Raw genomic sequence first — 21386 nt, forward strand, 5'->3', positions numbered from 1 at the left:
AGCCTGCCTGGAACGCAGCATTAATTGTAATTTCTTGGCATTATTATGTAATTAGTGGCCTGTAAATTAAAGTTACAGGCCACCAGGTTACCAATCACATGCTTCACATGTTATTGATCACATGGACCTTTAGCTTAGCATTAGCCTTTAACCTGCCCCCTCACTTTACTGTGTCCTGCAGAAACACTTGTGTTGAGTTGTGAGTTTCTGAAGAAGTTGTTTGTGAAGTGAAACTGTTTTGTGTCTTTGCTGCATCATCAGTTTTCGGTAACGTTACCCTGACGACAGCAGCATGCTCAGATTTTACCTTCCAGGACAGAAAGATACACACTGATCTGAAACCAGTCGGCCGCTTCTTCTCACCACTGTTTCATTGGCAGAAATTAGATTAAAATAATTAAATAGCACCACACAGTGCTATAAATAGTATTAAATATACACATTCATACAGTGCTTCCATGCATTGACACATTAAACAACATATTTACATTAATTCCTTGACAGTAGCTGTGTGCACTGCAAAAACTCAAAATCTTTCCAAGAATATTTGTCTTATTTCTTGTCAAAATGTCTAATTTCTAGTCAAAACTAATCTCTTTCCACTTAAAATAAGACTCATCACCTAAAAGTTAACTTGTTTTTAGACAGTTTTCACTTGTTTCAAACAAATTTTCAATTGAAATAAGTAGAAAAATCTGCCAGTGAAAGCAAGTTTTTTGTGCTTGTAATAAGGAAGAAAAACTTGCTCCACTATCAGATTTTTCTACTATTTCAAGTGAAAATATGCTTGAAAGAAGTAAAAATTGTCTAGAAACAAGCTGCTTTTTAAATGTGATGAGTCTTATTTTAAGTATAATTAGATTCATTTTAACTAGAAATAAGACAAATATTCTTGGTAAGATTTTGAATTTTTGCAGTGTGTGTGTGTGTGTGAACTCGTATCGCTATTCACAATATTCACAATCCAGGCACAAAAATATAGTATATTATTCATCGACTCCTAGAGTTAAATCTGCTTTGTGTTCAGGCTGCAGCCAGCGACAGGTGTTTACAGTTGTTTACAGTGTGTGTGTGTGTGTGTGTGTGTTGAGTCCAACATGTGTTTTGCCGCCGCTGTGCGCGGTCAGCACGGAGCTCATCGTCTCTGTGAACGGCCACCGGTGCAAAAAGTCTTTGTTCTGCAGCAAAGCCCCCACACACACACTGTCTGATACCCAGTGTGTGTGTGGGGGGTTTCAGTCAATAGGAGGTTGAGCTGTTTTTCCATCGGCGGCCGGTCGCGACCCGGCGTTCACCTCCACATGACGGTTCCACTTAGAGCCAGCTCAGTAGAACCACAACAAACAGTCAGTCAGTGCAAATGAAGAGACGTTGAGCTGAAACCAGATCGATGGGGGTGTTGAGATCCAGGTGGTGGTGGTGGGAGGGGGGGTGGGGGGTGTGTTCACCACTGGGACATCCTATGCAGACCATTCCCCTGCAGAAGAAGAGATAGAAATAAGACAAAATAATGACAATAAGCGGAAGCAGGAAGTAACGTCGCCATGGGACCTCAATTCGGTAAAAATCCATCCATGCACTGCAAAAACTTACCAAGAATATTTGTCTTATTTCTAGTCAAAATGTCTCATTTCTAGTCAAAACTAATCTCTTTCCACTTAAAATAAGACTCATCACATTAAAAAGCAGCTTGTTTTTAGACACTTTTTACTTCTTTCAAGCAGATTTCCACTTTAAATAAGTAGAAAAATCTGACAGTGGAGCAAGTTTTTCTTTCTTATTACAAGCACAAAAAACTTGCTTTCACTGGCAGATTTTTCTACTGATTTCAATTGAAAATTAGTTTGAAACAAGTGAAAATGATCTAAAAACAAGTTAATTTTTAGGTGATGAGTCGTATTTTAAGTGGAAAGAGATTAGTTTTGACTAGAAAATGAGACATTTTGACAAGAAATAAGACAAATACTATTCTTGGAAAGATTTCGAGATTTTGCAGTGTGTAGGTGAACGGGAGTCAAAGTTTTATTTCGTGATGCGATTGAATTGTGCCATGAGAAAAAAATATGACCTCTACCTGTTTAAAACATCACGTTTCATGCCGAGAAATCAGCAGTTTATCGTAAAACGGCAACGGAAGAATGTATTTAGTGTGACGACCGTGTGTGGAAGTGGAAAGAGATTAGTTTTGACTAAAATTGAGACATTTTGACAAGAAATAAGACAAATATTCTTGGAAAGATCTTGAGTTTTTGCAGTGTACGCGACCTGTAGTCTTTCTGGTTACAGATTCTTCGAAACTTTATTTTACAATAGTTTTACAACAAACTGCTGATTTCTCTTCATGAAACGTGATGTTTTAAACAGGTAGAGGTCAGATTTTTTTTCTCATGGCACAATTCAGTCGGATCACGAAATAAAACTTTGACTCCCGTTCACCTACATGGAGACTTTTTCCCGAATTGAGGTCCCATGGCGACGTTACTTCCTGCTTCCGCTTTAGCTCTTTATAAAGAGGTTTTTAGAGCAACGCAGCTCTGCTCTGGACGACTCGTTCATGGAGAACAGCAGCTGTGTATATTCATCACTACAAGCAGGAATTTGCCTTTTTCAAAGCAGCAGAACAACAGTGGTCACGAAATCCACTGTGTTTTCTTTTTTTTTAATAAATGTGAAAATTAGAGTCATGCAACGTTTTGCCTATTCAGATCCAGAGTCTGAAATTTGAATTCACTGAGTCACAACACGACGAACACACACAGCTGCAGTCGACCATGAAGGAGCAACAACTACAGAGAGAGAGAGAGAGAGTTTAAAAGATCAAGATTATTCACATGTAGCACAAAGAGTTCATCATCTACTACGACACCAGAATCAAACGCTCCCCGCCACCATCATTATTGGAGTTAGAGAAAGAAAGACTGAAGATGTAGGAGAAGATGTAGGAGAACGAAAGAAAGAAGAGGAAGAAAAGATAGAAGAGGAAAAGACAAGAAAGAAGAGGAAGAAAAGAAAGAGGAGGAAGAAAAGAAAGAAGAGGAAGAAGAAAAGAAAGAGGAAGAAGAAAGGAAAGATGAGGAAGAAAAGAAAAGAAAGAAGAGGAAGAAGAAAAGAAAGAAAGAAAAGGAAGACAAGAAAGAGGAAGAAGAAAAGAAAGAAGAGGAAAAGACAAGAAAGAAGAGGAAGAGGAGGAAGAGGAAGAAAAAAGAAAGAAGAGGAAAAGACAAGAAAGAAGAGGAAGAAAAGAAAGAGGAAGAAGAAAGGAAAGACGAGGAAGAAAAGAAAGAAGAGGAAGAGGAAGAAGAAAATAAAGCAGAGGAAAAGACAAGAAAGAAGAGGAAGAAAAGAAAGAGGAAGAAGAAAAGAAAGAAGAGGAAGAAAAGAAAGAGGAAGAAGAAAAGAAAGAAGAGGAAGAAAAGAAAGACGAAGAAGAAAAGAAAGAAGAGGAAAAGACAAGAAAGAAGAGGAAGGAAAGAAAGAAGAGGAAGAAAAGAAAGAGGAAGAAGAAACGAAAGAAGAGGAAGAAGAAAAGAAAGAAGAAGAAGAAGAAAAGAAAGAAGAGGAAAATACAAGAAAGAAGAGGAAGAAAAGAAAGAGGAAGAAGAAAAGAAAGAAGAGGAAGAAGAAACGAAAGAAGATTTTGATTTTTACAACCACACTTTATTTACCAATCACAGGACAATTATCAGCTGTTCCTTCTACCCAACTACAGACTCATCTATTTATTTACAACCCACACCAATAAACACACATACATACATCAACACAAACAACCCCACATCAATCAATCAACCCATAAATAAATAAATAGATACTCTGTCAGTTTTTCAGCACACTGGTAAAAGCAAGTTCGAAACGAAAGAAGAGGAAGAAGAAAAGAAAGAAGAAGAAGAAAAGAAAGAAGAAGAGAAAGAAAAGAAAGAAGAGGAGAGTGCGGTCGCTCCAGGTAACAGACGGAGGAGATGAAGTGAGAGAACGAGCTCAACAAGGTAAGAAAAGAAAAAAAAAACCCAGACAAAGAAGTGATTCATCGTCAACCTGCAGAAGGAGTTGCTATGGAGACAACGGGAGAGCGGTGAGGTCGCCATGCACGGAGGAACAGAGGAGGAGGAGGAGGGAAGAGGAGGAGGAGGAGGAGTAAAGAGGAGGAGGAGGAGGAGGAGTAAAGAGGAGGAGGAGTAAAGAAGAAGAGGAGGAGGAGGAGTAAAGGAGAGGAGGAGAAGGAGGAGGAGGAGGAGGAGTAAAGAAGAGAAGTAGGAGTAAAGAAGAGGAGGAGGAGGAGGAGTAAAGAAGAGGAGTAAAGAGGAGGAGTAAAGAGGAGGAGGAGGAGGAGGAGTAAAGAAGAGGAGTAAAGAAGAAGAGGAGAAGGAGGAGGAGTAAAGAAGAGGAGGAGGAGGAGGAGGAGTAAAGAAGAGGAGTAAAGAATAAAGAAGAGGAGGAGGAGGAGTAAAGAAGAGAAGGAGGAGGAGGAGTAAAGAAGAGGAGTAAAGAAGAGGAAGAGAAGGAGGAGGAGGAGTAGTAAAGAAGAGGAGTAAAGAAGAGAAGGAGGAGGAGGAGGAAAGAAGAGGAGGAGAAGGAGGAGTAAAGAAGAGAAGGAGAAGGAGGAGGAGTAAAGAAGAGGAGGAGAAGGAGGAGGAGGAGTAAAGAAGAGGAGGAGTAAAGAAGAGAAGGAGGAGGAGGAGTAAAGAAGAAGAGGAGGAGGAGGAGAAGGAGGGTTCGGGGGGGCGACCTACGCTATTCCCGTTTGTCTGAGTGAAAGCGGCGTTCCGGGCCTCGGCGGTGTGGGGGGTGGGGGGCCGGCTCCCGCTGCCGGCGGCGGCCATGTTGGTGGAGGCTCTGGGAATGACCAGGTCAAAGGACGGGTCCGAGGGCGGCTGCATGGAGTCAGCAGGTTAATCATTAACTACTAACTACACCTACAGGAGCTACAGGGGCAGGAGGGGCAGGAGGGGCAGTGTGGGGGGGGGGGGGGGGGGGGGGGGGGGGGGGGGGGGGGGGGGGGGGGGGGGGGGGGGGGGGGGGGAACCTGGCTCACATCAGGGTTATTATAGTTTTAATAAATGTTATTACTTTTTTACTTTCATTTAGTTTTTTTGTTTGCTTTTTTAAAACATTTTTTAAATTTAGTCTTCGTCTTGGTTTTAGTTTTTCAAGTTTTAGGAGAACTTCCACACTGCAAAAACAGTCTTACCAAGAATATTTGTCTTATTTTCTAGTCAAAATATCATTTCTAGTCAAAACAAATCTCTTTCCTCTTAAAATAAGACTCATCACATTAAAAAGCAGCTTGTTTTTAGACACTTTTCCCTTCTTTCAAGCTAATTTTCACTTGAAATAAGTAGAAAAATCTGATAGTGGAGCAAGTTTTTCTTTCTTATTACAAGCACAAAAAACTTGCTTTCACTGGCAGATTTTTCTGCTTATTTCAATTGAAAATTTGTTTGAAACAAGTGAAAATGATCTAAAAACAAGTTAATTTTTAGGTGATGAGTCTTATTTTAAGTGGAAAGAGATTAGTTTTGACTAAAATTGAGACATTTTGACAAGAAATAAGACAAATATTCTTGGTTTTTTTCTACTTATTTCAAGAGAAAATATCCTTGAAAGAAGTAATAAGTGTCTAAAAACAATCTACTTTTTAATGTGATGAGTCTTATTTTAAGTGGAAAGAGATTTGTCTTGACTAGAAATGACATTTTGACTAAAAATAAGACAAATATTCTTGGTAAGATTTTGAGGTTTTTTTTTTGCAGTGTACAGTAGTCTTAGTTTTAGTGAACTATAACAACCCTGGTTCACATTGAGCTACAGGTGAGCTACAGGTGAGCTACAGGTGAGCTACAGGTGAGCAGCTTCTCATGTCTGCAGCTGAAGTTTGGATCTGATTCACTTTGATTCATTCAAGTTAGAGACAAACATGGAGGACGTTTTGTTTACATTTCCCTCAGCAGAAAGACACCTGTTACTGATAAACAGCTACTGACCGGCCGCTGGGCTGCATTCAAATGTGGAGACCTGTGTAAACAAAGTGTGTGTGTGTGTGTGTGTGTGTGTGTGTGTGTGTGTGTGTGTGTGTGGGGTGTGTGTGTGTGTGTGTGTGTGTGTGTGTGTGTGTGTGTGTGGGGGGGGGGGGGTGTGTACTCACGTTTCCGATGGCCTTGGTGATGAGGGCGAGCTCCGTGGGCTGGTACACGGAGCTGCGCAGCTGGCCCGTGTAGCCGCTGTACGGGGACACGGGTTTGGCTGCTGCAAAAGGAAACGAGAGGGAGGGACGTCATTATGATGTCATCGCCCCCGCCCAGCGAGATAACTGTGTGAGGTGTGTTGTGTGTGATAACAGTCATTTCAGATCCACAGCTCTGAGTCACCACAGGGATCTGTCTCTGTCTCTCTCCTCATGATGATGATGATGCCACTTTGCCACATGTCAGATACCGCCCCCCCCCCCCCCCCCCCCCCCCCCCCCCCTCTCCCCCCCTCCCTTTAATGAAACTGTTGCTACGCCTCTGTCACCATGGAGACAGTGCAAACACAAGGTGTGATGTTTGTGGTGGAGTGATGTGACACAGATGCCACATCGACAGCAGCAAACACTCACTAACAGGGACGGTCGCACGCAGCAGGGAACTCTGGGAAACAGACGTGTGAACCAGTCGTCACGTCCTCATCACTGTTGATAGGCTATCGATTATAACCTTTATTTATTCTCGAGAGACATTGAGGTTACCCTCATTTTCAATGTCGTTGATTATTGACTGTTTTTTGTTTTGTTAGACTGAACTCACAATGTAAAAGAAAAACATTAGAGTTTATGTGATGGATGTTGTTACTCATCATGAATCAAGATCTGAATATTTTCATATCATAGAAGCTGCGTCCAAAATCATTCACTCATTCACTATATAGTGAATTATTCTATATAGAGGAATTATATATAGTGAGCTCATTGGTGAAATAAAAACACACAACGCAGTTAATTACGTTTTAACTGTCACATAATGAAAACGTTGCAGATCAAAACCGACCTCGATAAAGACCCTGTGGATGTATTATATGAACAATTCGGAATTGTTTATGTTGAATTGTTTAATGAATTCTTATAATAGATCCACGTCAAGACCAAGATGCAGGACCGCAATGCATTATGGTTGCTTGCTTACTGAATTCTCACTAAACATCCAGCAGTATTCACTATATGGTCAACTATATATAGTGAGTAGTGAAATGAAAATTGGACACAGCGATAGATTCATTGATAAAAGTAAAAAGGCGGCAAAAAACACCAAGATCAGTTCATCCAAAGACGCTCCACTACGAGTCAGTTTCCTGTCTCTGTGTCCCGTTGATTTCTCCATGACTCCGCCCCCTTTAGGGGACCAGCAGACCGTGACTCCGCCCCCTTTAGGAGACCAGCAGACCGTGACTCCGCCCCCTTTAGGAGACCAGCAGCCCATGACTCCGCCCCCTTTAGGAGACCAGCAGACCGTGACTCCGCCCCCTTTAGGAGACCAGCAGCCCATGACTCCGCCCCCTTTAGGAGACCAGCAGACCGTGACTCCGCCCCCTTTAGGAGACCAGCAGCAGCAGCAGGTCTTAAGTCTATTGACTCCAATGGGAAAAGTGAACGTGAGCTCAGATTATGGTTGATTCTTTGGCTCCATAGTCAGTGAAGTAAACATTAGACTCATTTTACACAAGACACATCTCTACTGAACATTTTGACAAGTAAAAACGAGTAAAAACAAACTTTGTTCTAGACCTGTCTCTGTTTTGCAAACACTCACGCTAACTCATTTTCATAATGTTAAATTAATATGACTGTTACCTGTGTACACATTTAATGTAATCATAAGAAAATAAAAACAGCTCACTTTCTGCTACTGACAACTTTTATAAATCCACACACAAGGTTGGGGGGACGGGTGACCACGCCCACTTTAGGAGACAGGCAGTGCAGCTGTACCATTTCATATGATTGACGAGGCAACAGAGGCCATGCTTGGTGAGGGTTCGGCCTTCTACCACATCAACAAATGTGCCACGCCTTCATAGAAACAGCTAAACACAAACTGGTCTTCAACATCTTCTCAAACCTAAACACCTAAACATCACCGATGTCCTTCCTGGACATTTAGCGGCTATACAACACCACCACCCTCCTCCTCCTCCTCCTCCTCCTCTGTCTGAGTGACTTCTGTTCAGTCTGGGTTTTTATTACTGCACCATCAGATCCTGTGGAGCTCAGGATCAGATTCTGCCGCCTCATCACGTAAACGCCAAAAAAACCCAACAACAACCTTTTGAGGACGTTTCGTGGTGAGACGATTTGTTCTGTGAGCTCCAGACTTCCTCTCATCACTTATCTGCACAAGGTCGATTCCGTATAATCTCTGATAAGCTTATTATAAAGCTAAACAGACGGAGACAAAAGGACACGACGTACAAGAAAACCACCGGTCAGAGGATTCGATACAAGATTTTACTTTATAGTTGTAGTTTGACTGTGTGTGTGGATAATGTGTCATATGCAAAGTGATTGCTGTAGTCATGGCAATCAGTTTTTTAGTGACAGGCCCTAGATTTGGATAAAGAGAGATTGTATTTAAAGGGATAGTTCAACATTTTGGCAAATTGTCCTATCACCATAATCCCTATAGTCATAGCAGTATAGGTCCATTACCTTTAATTATCGGTGCATGTTGTTTTTAGAACGGCGGAGCAGAGCCGTGAGCTGCTCAGAGCTACGCTACGTAGGCTAATGGGATTTCTTGGTTTCCCTCATCAAACTCATCAAATACACAATCCAACAACTCCACAACGCTCTGGTGGACAAGTTGTGACCTGCACATTCACCACGCTATGAGATAATCATGTATAATTATGTCACATTACAACACATAAAGCAAATACTCAGAACTACTTGCGCTTTTGAAATTCCTCCACCCAGCAGCCGTGTCTGGAAAGTAGTTCTGGCTGCATTTGCCTCTAAAACAACTCTGTCTCGTAATTTTACATGATTATCTGTCTATCCATCTATCTATCTATCTATCTATCTATCTATCTATCTATCTATCTATCTATCTATCTATCTATCTATCTATCTATCTATCTATCTATCTATCTATGATTAGCTATCTCATAGCGTGGTGAATGTGCAGGTCACAACTTGTCCACCAGAGCGTTTTGGAGTTGTTGGATTGTGTATTTGACAAGTCTGGTGAGGGAAATGCGAAAATACCACGCACCGTGCAGAGCTCACGTCTCTGCCCCGCCAATCTCAAAATAGCTTGCACCAACAATTAAAGGTAATGAACCTACTGCTATGACTATAGGGATTATGACAATAGGCAAATTTACCAAAATGTTGAACTATCCCTTTAACCACACAGAGAAGTGTAGCAGTACATACCTTGGTTGGGCTCGTCCATGGAGAAGGCCTTGTTCTCCATGAACATGTTCTGGGAGCTCTGCTCCTTCAGGATGGTCTCGTATCCGGCTCCTTGGCTCGGGTACAGCTCTCCGCCGTAGCTCTGCTGGCCGTCCTCGTCCTCGTCGCCGGAGAGGCAGCAGATCTGAGGGATGGTGCAGACGACGAGGAACACCCAGCCGTTGGCCACCAGGGCGATGGCCAGCGTGGGGTCGTCCCACCGGGGGCCGCCGCCGTGCCGCTCGTTCCCGTAGACATACATGGCGATCCAGGCGGCCCAGATCCCCGCGGAGAGCAGACTGGAGAGCAGCAGGCAGCCGCCCTCGCTCCGCCACTGCTTGTGTTTACCGCCCATGACGGTCAGACTGGACACCAGCACGGCCAGCAGCAGCGTCATCACGTAGATCAGCGCCATCACAAAGTCCTGGTTGGCGATGTTGCAGGGCGTCGCCGTGGCTCCGTCGTCGCCTTCGCCCGTGGCGTTGAGCAGCAGCAGCGGATGGCGAACCACGGTGATGATGAGCCACTCGGTGTTGATGACGACCTTTTTTATAAATACATATGAACTCAAATTTAAAGAAATGGTGGACTTCAAAACTGCACAACTTATGTTCAAAATGAACAACAACATACTGCCTGACTGTATTCAGAAAATGTTCAATAAAAGACAAAGTGTGCAAGCTATTTTTAGAACGGCGGAGCAGAGCCGTGAGCTGCTCAGAGCTACGCTACGGAGGCTCATGGGATTTCTTGGTTTCCCTCATCAAACTCATCAAATACACTATGAGATAATAACACAACGTTACCACACAGAGTTGTTTTAGAGGGAAATGCAGAGACTGCTTGCTGAAAAACTGTCCCTAAAGGCAACGCGCATCAGCGGTTTTGCATGTATTTCCCTCTAAAACAACTCTGTCTGGTAACGTTGTGTTATTATCTCATAGCGTGGTGAATGTGCAGGTCACAACTTGTCCACCAGAGCGTTTTGGAGTTGTTGGATTGTGTATTTGATGAGTTTGATGAGGGAAACCAAGAAATCCCATAATGAGCCTCCGTAGCGTAGCTCTGAGCAGCTCGCGGCTCTGCTCCGCCGTTCTAAAAATAGCTTGCACCGACAATTAAAGGTAACGAACCTACTGCTATGACTATAGGGATTACGGCAATGGGCCAATTTGCCAGAATGTTGAACTATCCCTATCCCTTTTGTTCTGTTTTGTTTTTGTTTTTTTTGTTGCCTTTAAAGACCTTAATTGCCTAGCTGATGTATTTCTGTGTGATCTAATTTTTAACGTAAAATGAGGTGACATGTCAAGACCGAAATAAACTAACTGACTGTTCTGACCCATCCACCTTCAAATCATCACTCAAAACCCACCTTTTTAAATCTGCTTTTAACCTGTAACCTTAGCTGTCTTTCTCTGTGCCCCCCATCAGTTTTCTTAATCACAAACACACATAGTTATTGCACATTGTTTGTCCTTTCTATGTATTTTTCATTTGTCTCTCTTTCTTCCTCTCTGCACTGAGCACTATGTATTTTTGTTGTTGTATTTTATTTCCTCTGTATTTGGTTTTATGTAAAGTGTCTTTGAGAGCTGTAAAAGCGCTGTATAAATAAAATGTATTATTATTATTAACTAACTAACCTCCACCAGCCACAGCCCCAGCGCCCCCAGACACAACGCCCAGGCCGGCGGGCCGCTGTTCCGCCTGGCGAGGACGTTGAGCCTCACGCTCAGCATCAGGAGGCAGGAGAAGCAGCCGGCGAACAGCACGCCGAACAGGAACCTCCGCGAGGCGCAGGTGGCGAAGTCCTTCCCCACGATGAAGGCGAAGGCGAGGCAGAAGAGGCCGGCGGCGCAGAGCAGGAAGCAGCCGTGCAGCGCCACCGAGCTGCGCCGGTTCTTGTCCCTCATGAAGGGCAGGTTGGCGAGCAGCGAGATGAACAGCACCAGGGAGAAGACGATGCCGGCCGCCGCGAACGACTCCACCACCACGCCCCACGCCGCGCCCAGGTCACACAGGTTGTAGTAGAGAGAGTCCACGTTGGGGCCGCAGCCCCGAGGGGTGTCGGTGGCGTTGGCCGCCATCGGGTCCGTTAAAAGAGAAGAGACGCTGCGGACAGAGATGGACAGAGTACTCGACTTTTGACTCGATTTTTGGGTCCCGTTTCGATTTAAATTGCGATTCTGATTAAACAAGTATTGAGATTCGGTTTTACCAAGAATTGCGATTTTATATTTCAATTATTGTGATTTTCTTTCCTTGAACAAGAGCAGGTTGAACCAAACACTTGACAATACATCATAATAAGTCATATTTACAAAAAACAATACACACATCACATCAGTTTGTCTGTTGTGTTCGTTTGTTCTCATAGATATCTGTGAACAAACGAACACAACAGGCCGGTTTGACTTTGTCGAGTGTAATGGCACAGAATACATGACCGTACAATAAAGATTGGTCGTCCAAAAAAATCGCCAGAAAAAAATCGCGATTAATATAAAAATTGATTTTTTGGCCCAGCCCTAAATACTACTGGTCAAAATTTACTCCGTAACAAGTAAAAGTAGCTCAGTCGATGTTACTCCAGTAAGAGTAAAAAAGTAGGCTACTTGCTTCTAAAGGTACTTAAAGGAGAACTCCCTAAATCGTTGTCCTGATGGTCACCCGGTGTTGGTTGGAGCAAAAAACGCGACTAAAATTGATGCAGGCAAACCGGAGTTACCATGGCTACCCGGCGCTAGCGATAGCCACAACGCTAAAGTATGGGGGCAATTTTTTCAACCACAACAAACACCCAAAAAACAATCAAATATCTATGATACATGACTCGAATCCTTATGACACACTACTGAACCCATAAACTATTTGATAGTTTTTTGTGTGTTTGTTGTGGTTGAAAAAATTGCCCCCATACTTTAGCGTTGTGGCTATCCCTAGCGCCGGGTAGCCATGGTGTAACTCCGGTTTGCCTGCATCAATTTTAGTCGCGTTTTTTGCTCCAACCAACACCGGGTGACCATCAGGACAACGATTTACGGGTCAAAAATGACCGGAGTTCTCCTTTAAGTATCCAAAAGTACATGCTTTTAAATCTACTTTAAGTAGCCTAAGAGTAAGAGTAAATTTCTTATTTTCCACATCCACGAATTACTATAATTTTTTCTAAATGAATGTAAGGAGCTTTTAACTCTTGTTTGTGAGAATTAACTCTTTGAAAGCAGCTGCACTGATGTGCTGCTTTTAGGGGTTAGGGTTTCCTTCTCTGACAAACACAGCTTGTGTCCAATAGGATTTTAGAAATAAAGAAAAAGAGCAGACCTGAAAGTAACGAGTACTTTTCAGCCTTCCTAGAAATTAACTTGAGTAAAAGTAAAAAATATTTGTCTTGGAAATTTATTCAAGGAAGAATAATAAATACCAAAGAAATCCTCCGTTCCTCCGTTACTGTCCACCGCTGGCTGTGGGAGCTCGGCAGCACCTGTTCAGGTAGATAAATAGGGAGGGTCTGAGTGAGGGAACGGTCCGATGTGGACTGGTCTTTATAACAACCTGGACTCTGAATATACGTCACCAATCCAAGATTAGGATTCTGTCGCCTCCACCCAATCGAGTAAACATTACACCGGTGTGAGTCAGTGGAAACCCATGGGAGAAAACTCTTTGTCACAGTGTTTGTCCAGAAAATATGAAACAATAACACTCACAGCAGCAGCGGCATTAAAAAAATGTAGGAGGAATGTCAAACTCTGGACCTTTTCCCAACTCTGATGTCAAACATTAACAGGATCTAAACGTTTAGACTTGAACCAATGAGGTGAAAGAGCATCAGACCTCAACACTGTGGCTTTTTACATTTACATAGTGTTGTACTGTAGTACTCAAACACACTGCACTCTGGATGTTTTCTGCAGACCATCAAGACCACAGCTGCAGTGACATCTTTCTTTTTTTTAACCACAAATGTCTCTGTGTCACTTTGGTTTCTGTGATGTAATTCAACAAGTTACAGATAATTCAAATAGTTGTATAAAGTATCTGCTTGTGTTAAACCATCTGAACAACTTGGTGTCGACAGTGGAAGGAGACTTCAGCAGGTTCTGTGCTGTGTTCTTCTGTTCAATCCAAACTTTGTTTACATTAAACAGGGATAGTTCAACATTTTGGCAAATTGGCCCATTGCCATAATAATCGCTATAGTCATAGCAGTAGGTTCGTTACCTTTAATTGTCGGTGCAAGCTGTTTTTAGAACGGCGGAGCAGAACCGTGAGCTGCTCAGAGCTACGCTATGGAGGCTCATGGGATTTCTTGGTTTCAAACTCATCAAATACACAATCCAACAAGACAGACAGACCAGACAGAGTTGTTTTAGAGGGAAATTCATGCAAAACCGCTGATTCGCGTTGCCTTCAGGGACAGTTTTTCATCAAGCAGTCTCTGTATTTCCCTCTAAAACAACTCTGTCTGGTAACGTTGTGTTATTATCTCATAGCGTGGTGAATGTGCAGGTCACAACTTGTCCACCAGAGCGTTGTGGAGTTGTTGGATTGTGTATTTGATGAGTTTGATGAGTTCGAAACCAAGAAATCCCATAATGAGCCTCCGTAGCGTAGCTCTGAGCAGCTCACGGCTCTGCTCCGCCGTTCTAAAAACAACTTGCACCGACAAGGTAACGAACCTACTGCTATGACTATAGGGATTATGGCAATGGGCCAATTTGCCAAAAATGTTGAACTATCCCTTTAAATATGGTTTAGATTTTAGATCAAATCATCTTTTCTTTTTAGCCGAGGAATAATGATGATAATGATTATTATGAGGACTGGGACTGAATACAGTAATAGTCTTGAAAATGGTCTCGACTCGGTCTCGGGTTAGCTGGTTTTAACCACAACACAACATTTACAATCGAAAACATGCACAAATCAATCAAATCAGAGACTCTAGTGGATCTACGTCTCTAATCGGGCTCGATCTCGTCTTTCTTCTGTCCGTCTGTCTCCGTCTCTCCCTGTCCCACGTCAGATCCAATGACACTGATCTGAGGACAGTCTCAGAGCCGGATCGATAAAAGTTAAGTGGTGGACGTTCAGTTCAGTCGTTGTAACTCTTCTCCTCTTTCTAACCTGTTGTGTGTCTCTGTGCAGGTTTGACTGAACCTTCAGTAAACTCAACTAATACACATTAATACCTGTTTTCACTGGAGGGTGTGACCTCTGATCGCATGAGAACGAAGGTACCCAATGATGATGATGCTGTAACATCAGTCCCACCCTTCACAACTCACTGTGACCTCTGTTACCATGGAGATCTCAAGTAGCCCTACCTATTATCTACTGTTTTATGGCACGACTGCAATTTCTGAAAGCTCAAGGTAGAAAACACAGGAGAGATAGGAAGGTGTGGAGATAAGAGAGAGAAGAGAAAAGATGAGCTGGTTCATATGGACAGAAGGACATGAAACCTCTAATTCCTTCAATATTTCACCAAGACTCATGAATGAAACTTTTGCTTTTTCTCAACAAGAGGTCGTGTCGGACCAACGTTCACCTTTGGAAACAGCAATAACTGGAAAAACAACAACAACTTCGCCACAGAATCAGTCAGTTTACTGTCTGTTTATGAGCTTTTGGTCACTTTGCATGATCTTCATCTGCAGATTTGTTTAGGCTCGTGAAAACAATACTAGTATCCTGACAACATAGGTAGATCTGCTGATTTTTTTTAAAACCATACACTGCAAAAACTCAAAATCTTTCCAAGAATATTTGTCTTATTTCTTGTCAAAATGTCTCAATTTTAGTCAAAACTAATCTCTTTCCACTTAAGACTAATCACCTAAAAGTTCACTTGTTTTTAGACAGTTTTCACTTGTTTCAAACTATTTTTCAATTGAAATAAGTAGAAAAATCTGCCAGTGAAAGCAAGTTTTTTGTGCTTGTAATAAGAAAGAAAAACTTGATCCACTATCAGATTTTTCTACTTATTTCAAGTGAAAAAAATATGCTTGAAAGAAGTAAAAAGTGTCTAAAAACAAGCTACTTTTTAAATGTGATGAGTCTTATTTTAAGTATAATTAGATTTATTTTGACTAGAAATGACATTTTGACAAGAAATAAGACAAATATTCTTGGTAAGATTTTGAATTTTTGCAGTGTAGTCACCATGAATACAGGTAAAATGAGGAACAGAAACTTCTCTGTGCTGCCGTGACCTACTAAATGTCACATATATACACAGTACTATGTAAATTTAAATGCATATAAGTTGTTATCAGTTCATTTACCTATGAGTCTATATAACCTGCTGTCCTCCTTCCTTCTACACCAGCCAGAAAAGAGTCTGATGATGCGTCACTGAACTAAAAACCTACATTTAGCTCAACAAACTCCAGTTCTGTCTGTCACTCTGTTTGTTCTTTACATGGCTGAGCACAGTGAACAGATTCAACCTGCTCTCACACCAACATGAAGAATGTGATGCATCTGACCTGAAGAGGAACTCTTCACACACACAGACTCCACACACAGTGGTCAACAGACTGAAACACACACACTTCAACCTGAACGTTACACAAACACACACAGTGGAAAATATCCTGAGTATGAACCTGTAAAGTGAACTTAATGTTGACTAGATCTGCAATAAAAGATGTTTAATACCCGGAAATCAGGTTTTAAAGAAGCATTAATAACTCTTTTTTTTTTTGAGTGAACATGAAGGTGGTCGTGGTGCGTTCAGGTACCTGTGTGTTCGCTGCTGCTTCAGGTCTCTGGTGTCCAAACGCTGCTTCACTTCACCTGCTGCCGAGCGTGAATCATCCACAGTAAAATAATTATAGTAGCCTAGTAATATGATGATATCGATGATGATGGAGTCAGTAAAAAGTTTGACCTCTCCTCCGGCGGTGACTCTGTTCAAACAGGTGAGACTGATCCCAGGTCAGGTCTCTGAAGACATGAACATGAAGATTTAAAAAGTTTATGAATCCTTTTTTTTCTCCTCCTCCTCCGTCTCCTCGCGACGTGACTGTGCTGCTGCTGTGATGGTCTCTCTCTCTCTCTCTCTCTCTCTCTCTCTCTCTCTCTCTCTCTCTCTCTCTCTCCCTCCCTCCCTCTCTTCCTAACAGCAGCATGCAGTGTGTGTGGTGTGTGGAGAGAGACACCTGGTGGTCAAAACTCAGCAGCGTCGTTTCTCCTTCCGCAATCAAAGTTATTATGGCCCCGAATCTTTCATAAGGAGCTGTGTGTGTCACCATTTCTCTTCTTTAAAATGTATGGAAGAAAAAAAATAATGCTATGAAACTTCATGAATTAGTTGAGGAGCTTGCACTGCAAAAACTCAAATATCTTACCAAGAATAATTCTCTTATTTCTAGTCAAAATGTCATTTCTAGTCAAAATAAATCTAATTCTACTTAAAATAAGACTCATCACATAAAAAGTAACTTGTTTTTAGACACTTTTTACTTCTTTCAATGATATTTTCCACTTTAAATAAGTAGAAAAATAATCTGATAGTGGAGCAAGTTTTTCTTCCTTATTACAAGCACAAAAAACTTGCTTTGACTGGCAGATTTTTCTACTTATTTAGTTTGAAACAAGTGAAACTGATCTAAAAACAAGTTAATTTTTAGGTGATGAGTCTTATTTTAAGTGGAAAGAGATTCGTTTTGACTAGAAATTGAGACATTTTGACAAGAAATAAGTCAGATATTATTGGAAAGATTTTGAGTTTTTGCAGTGTGACCTCACTACATCCCCCTAGCTCTCTCTCCCCCCTTTTTTTTCTCTCCTATCTTTTCTTCTCTCTCTCTGTTTTTCATTTAGTAGCCTAGGCTATTTATTTATTTTTTACAAGCAAACTTGAATCTTCTGTAGGCTACTAATGAAGCTATTTCTAATGCTTGTCTGTAGCCTATGTTTATTTGGCATTGCACTGTACTATGCCAATTGTTTCTATAGCCCTAAATTTAACTATTAAAAAAAAAAAATCTCCTTCCGGAAGTCGCCACCAGGTGACCGGAAGTTGTCCTGTCTCCACCAAACGGCGCCAGACGCGGGTTCAGGCCTGTGACGTCTGCTCCACCTGGTCCTGGTCCTGTTGTCCCGTCGTGCTGCTGGTCCTGATGTGGACACTTAACCTGCTTGTTCACCTGTAAGTCTCTGTCAAACTGTGCAAACACCGATTTCCTCTGTGATGCTCTGAAGCGGTTTGAAGATGTAAACTCAGGTCATTTCAGACAAGACAAAGAAACATCACAATAAACAATAATCACATGCAAATGTTCTGACCTGCATCAATATTAAAATGCAAATAGCCTAAATGAAGTGAACCGTAGCGTGTCCCAAGTTTTCATTAGATGACATTTCAAATGTGGTAACAAATATTATAGGGTTTTACATATTTTTATTCTACACTGTAAAATGTTAGGGATTTAAACCTTCAGGTGAAATTTATAGAAAATGTAAAAAGTTCCTGCTACAGTGATATTATATGATGGAAGTAGGGCATTTAAACTAGAAATATGCAAAAAAAAAATTAACCTTAACTCTGCTACATTTGTACCTTGAAACCCCAAACCTTCAATATATGTGAGTGTATGATTATTATTAATCTTTTGACAAAAATATTTCTCTATATCACTTCATAAAACTTCAGTGTTTCATCTTTTTTTTAATGTTTCCTCTCGTCTTTTCATCCTCTCGTCTTTTCAATTGGCAATAAACAGATTCTGATTATTGATCTGTTTGCTCTGACAATATTCTTATTATATGGTAAATAATAATGTATTGATTCTCAGTTGTTGATGAAAAGCTGTTCTGGAACAAATGATCATTCTTGTTGTGGATCCAGATCCCACAGCGCCACCATGTGGACGTCTGGCTGAACTATTCCAATGTGTGTTTTACAGAATTATCTCCAAAATTTGCAACCAAACTATTTTATATTTGTACAATGACCATAATTATTTGTTTTTATAAGTGAAATTTTTCCCTCTAACTGGTTTCAGACTCTGGTTTCTCTCTCTGTCTCGGTTTCTTCTGGCTCCTCGACACCGTTAATTATCCTGAAGTGTCCTGATACAGATCAGATCCATTTTCACTTTGTCTGTCGTCACTCCAGTGTCCGGGTCTGACCTCCGCTCCCTCCTCCTCCTCCTCCTCCTCCTCCACCGCCACCGCCTCGCTTCCTGAGCCTGCTGCACCCACCCCCACCTCCACCCCTTCAATGATGTCATCGATTGAGGTCGTCACGGACGCCGGTGCATCGACCGAACCGATCCACCAAAAACCCCAGAGAAACATGAGAGAGAGAAGTCTGTGGTGAGTCATCCGCCACAAGGACAAACTCATTAGTCAGAGCTTCACCGAGCTTTTCTACTTATTTTATTTCTACATTAATTAAACCAATGAACACGAAGCAGCAGCAGGAAGAAGGAGAAGAGGACGACCTCGACCTCAGAGCGGAAACTCACTTCACTTTAATACTTCATTCATCTAAAAACCTCCTGCAGCTGAACATTTAGAGATGCACACACTGCAAAAAATCTACTATCTTACCAAGAATATTTGTCTTATTTTTAGTCAAAATGTCATTTCTAGTCAAAACAAAACTAATTATACTTAAAGTAAGACTCATCACATTAAAAAGCAGCTTGTTTTTAGACACTTTTTACTTCTTTCAAGCAGATTTTCACTTAAAATAATCTGATAGTGGAGCAAGTTTTTCTTCCTAATTACAAACACAAAAAAACTTGCTTTCACTGGCAGATTTTTCTACTTATTTCAAGTGAAAATGATCTAAAAACAAGTAAATTTTTAGGTGATGAGTCTTATTTTAAGTGAAAAGGGGTTGTTTTGACTAGAAATTAGACATTTTGACAAGAAATAAGACAAATATTCTTGGAAAGATTTTGAGTTTTTGCAGTGCATTTAATCCTGGTTTGATTGTCTGAATAGATACACACAGATACAGACACACACTCTGCATCCCAGCTGCACAATATAAACCAACAGCAGTGAAATCCTGTGTTAAACATTTATTTCCTCTCCTCCTCTCTCCTCTCCGCTCTCGGACCGGATCTCTCTGCTCCACATCAGTTACAGTTATTAGTGCCAGAAGGAAAAAAGGGAGGATCAGTGTAAACAAAGCGCACATGAAGCCACTTCAACAACATGCAGCACAGATAGAACATGCTTCTTCCTACATTTATCAACGTTCACTTCACTTGAAACAATGAATTTACAGCCGACGTTACGTTACGTGACAGTGAAGGGGTCACGTCAGGTCGTTCCTCAGCAGTTTAAAGGTTGAATTCATCCGTCCATCGTTTCTTTTCAATAGTTGTTTCTTCTGTCGTGTGTCATTAGTTGTCAGCTACAACATGTATATTATACAACATTCAAAAATGACAACTATAAAACATCTTGTCCAAGTTCCTCAGAGATTGAAAAAAGAAGTTAGATTAAAGAATATATTAGCTCCAGTAAGAAGTTATTCTCTGTGGATTAACCAGAGTCACCAGTACTTTGGAAACACTTGTTACTGTTGAATTGTTCAAATGTGAATTTTTCACTGTTTTAAAGGAACGAATAAATCCTCACGTGTAGATACAATCACTGATCTCAGTCCTGACGATCAGAAAAACAGATGAGCTACAGTAATACCAGATTACAATATGAGCATGTTCCATTTATATCCCACTAAATAACAAAACACATCTGCAAAATCCCCCAAAATATTCATCCTGAATGTATCTGCTGGACAGAAAGTCAAAGCTTTAATCGACGCGTTCACTTTTACGATATTAAACCAAAACTTTAAACCAACGACCTCATGCAGCAGGAAGGAGCTGAACCCTGGGGTTAAAGTTACATATATTTATATACACATATACATATATATGTAAATGAAACTTCAGATTTTAAGTTAATTCTTCATGCTGGAAACTCATTTTTTGTCCACATCCTTAAAGGGACAACGAGGAGTTCTGGTTTCCCATGAGCCTCAGCGCGCACGGTGAAATTCCTAGACCGGTGCAAGACGGACGAAAGCGAAACCATTTGCCAAGAATGTTTTCATTGTTCAAGAATTAAAGTCGGAGGTTTGAAGACGATCAGATACCGTCGTAGTTCTGACCATAAACGATGCCAACTAGCGATACGGCGGCGTTATAGGCTTTATGCACAGCTCAGCTACTTCCTGAAATAAGCCTGCTCCTTTATTTCCTGTCTAACATTATTGGACCAACTGATTAATCCAGGTGTGTCTGACCTCACAACAATGGTCAGACTTACACACCTGGATTAATCAGTTGGTCCAATAATGTAAAACAGGAAATAAACGAGCTGGCTTATTTCAGGAAGTAGTGGAGCTGTGCATAAAGCCCATTCCCATGACCCGCGAAACCGAATGTAGGAATTGCCAGGCGAGTCAACCCCAAAATAATAATAACAAAATAACAAATTTATCGAAAATGGACCCAATCACAAGTGGGTAACGTACGGTAGATTCATCCACATTAATATGAGACTTTTTTTTTATAACCAAATACAAACTCCTCGTTGTCCCTTTAAAATCTTCATTTTCATAAATGTCATATTCAGAGTAGGGCAACGGGTTAGGCCTTGTCGTCCTGCTGCTTCATCAACGCCACCGACCGGAAACTCAAGTCTTTTTTTAAACCGTCATGAGCACAAACGACTTTCGCTCTCCTGTTCAGCAGAGTCATTATTTACACGCAGTCGTGTGAAACTGATGCTATCGCTGCTGAGGAGAGAGGACGCTTCGCCTCTTCCTCCGTCCGTCCCTCTCTCTCTGAGCTGCTTTTGTCTTTGTCTCCATCGACTCCCTGCGACACACCTGCTGCTGCTGCTGCTGCTGCGGGGCGGGCGGACGGACACGGCCAGGTGTTTGAACAGTTCACAAAGGACAGATGGCGGGCTGACGGGG

At 41.5% G+C, this 21386-nt stretch overlaps 1 protein-coding gene across 3 annotated transcripts; it reads right to left on the reverse strand.

Moving 5' to 3' along the window:
• Window positions 1–676: 676 nt before the first annotated feature.
• Window positions 677–16461, reverse strand: gprc5c (G protein-coupled receptor, class C, group 5, member C). Of its 3 annotated transcripts, XM_083994420.1 has the most exons (7): window positions 16177–16461; window positions 12852–12911; window positions 11071–11539; window positions 9407–9968; window positions 6143–6243; window positions 4731–4871; window positions 677–1477 (listed from the first exon to the last, which is right to left on the reverse strand). In XM_083994420.1, the coding sequence occupies exons 3-7, from the start codon at window positions 11512–11514 to the stop codon at window positions 1445–1447; spliced, it is 1281 nt and encodes a 426-aa protein (XP_083850546.1). In that variant the 5' UTR covers window positions 11515–11539; window positions 12852–12911; window positions 16177–16461; the 3' UTR covers window positions 677–1444. The 3 variants fall into 3 exon arrangements, with proteins under 3 accessions (XP_083850546.1, XP_083850547.1, XP_083850548.1); XM_083994421.1 differs by lacking the exon at window positions 12852–12911; XM_083994422.1 differs by lacking the exon at window positions 4731–4871.
• Window positions 16462–21386: the final 4925 nt, after the last annotated feature.

The sequence above is a fragment of the Trachurus trachurus genome (genome assembly GCF_905171665.1).
Source record: "Trachurus trachurus genome assembly, chromosome: 19".
NCBI classification, from domain to species: Eukaryota; Metazoa; Chordata; class Actinopteri; order Carangiformes; family Carangidae; genus Trachurus; species Trachurus trachurus.

Coding starts and splice junctions, on each gene's coding strand:
- gprc5c (XM_083994421.1), bottom strand. CDS start 11,514: ATGGCGGCCAACGCCACCGACACCCCTCGGGGCTGCGGCCCCAACGTG. Junction 9,969..11,070: donor TGGGGCTGTGGCTGGTGGAG/GTTAGTTAGTTA, acceptor TTTATAAAAAAG/GTCGTCATCAACACCGAGTG. Junction 6,244..9,406: donor CATGGACGAGCCCAACCAAG/GTATGTACTGCT, acceptor TTCCTTTTGCAG/CAGCCAAACCCGTGTCCCCG.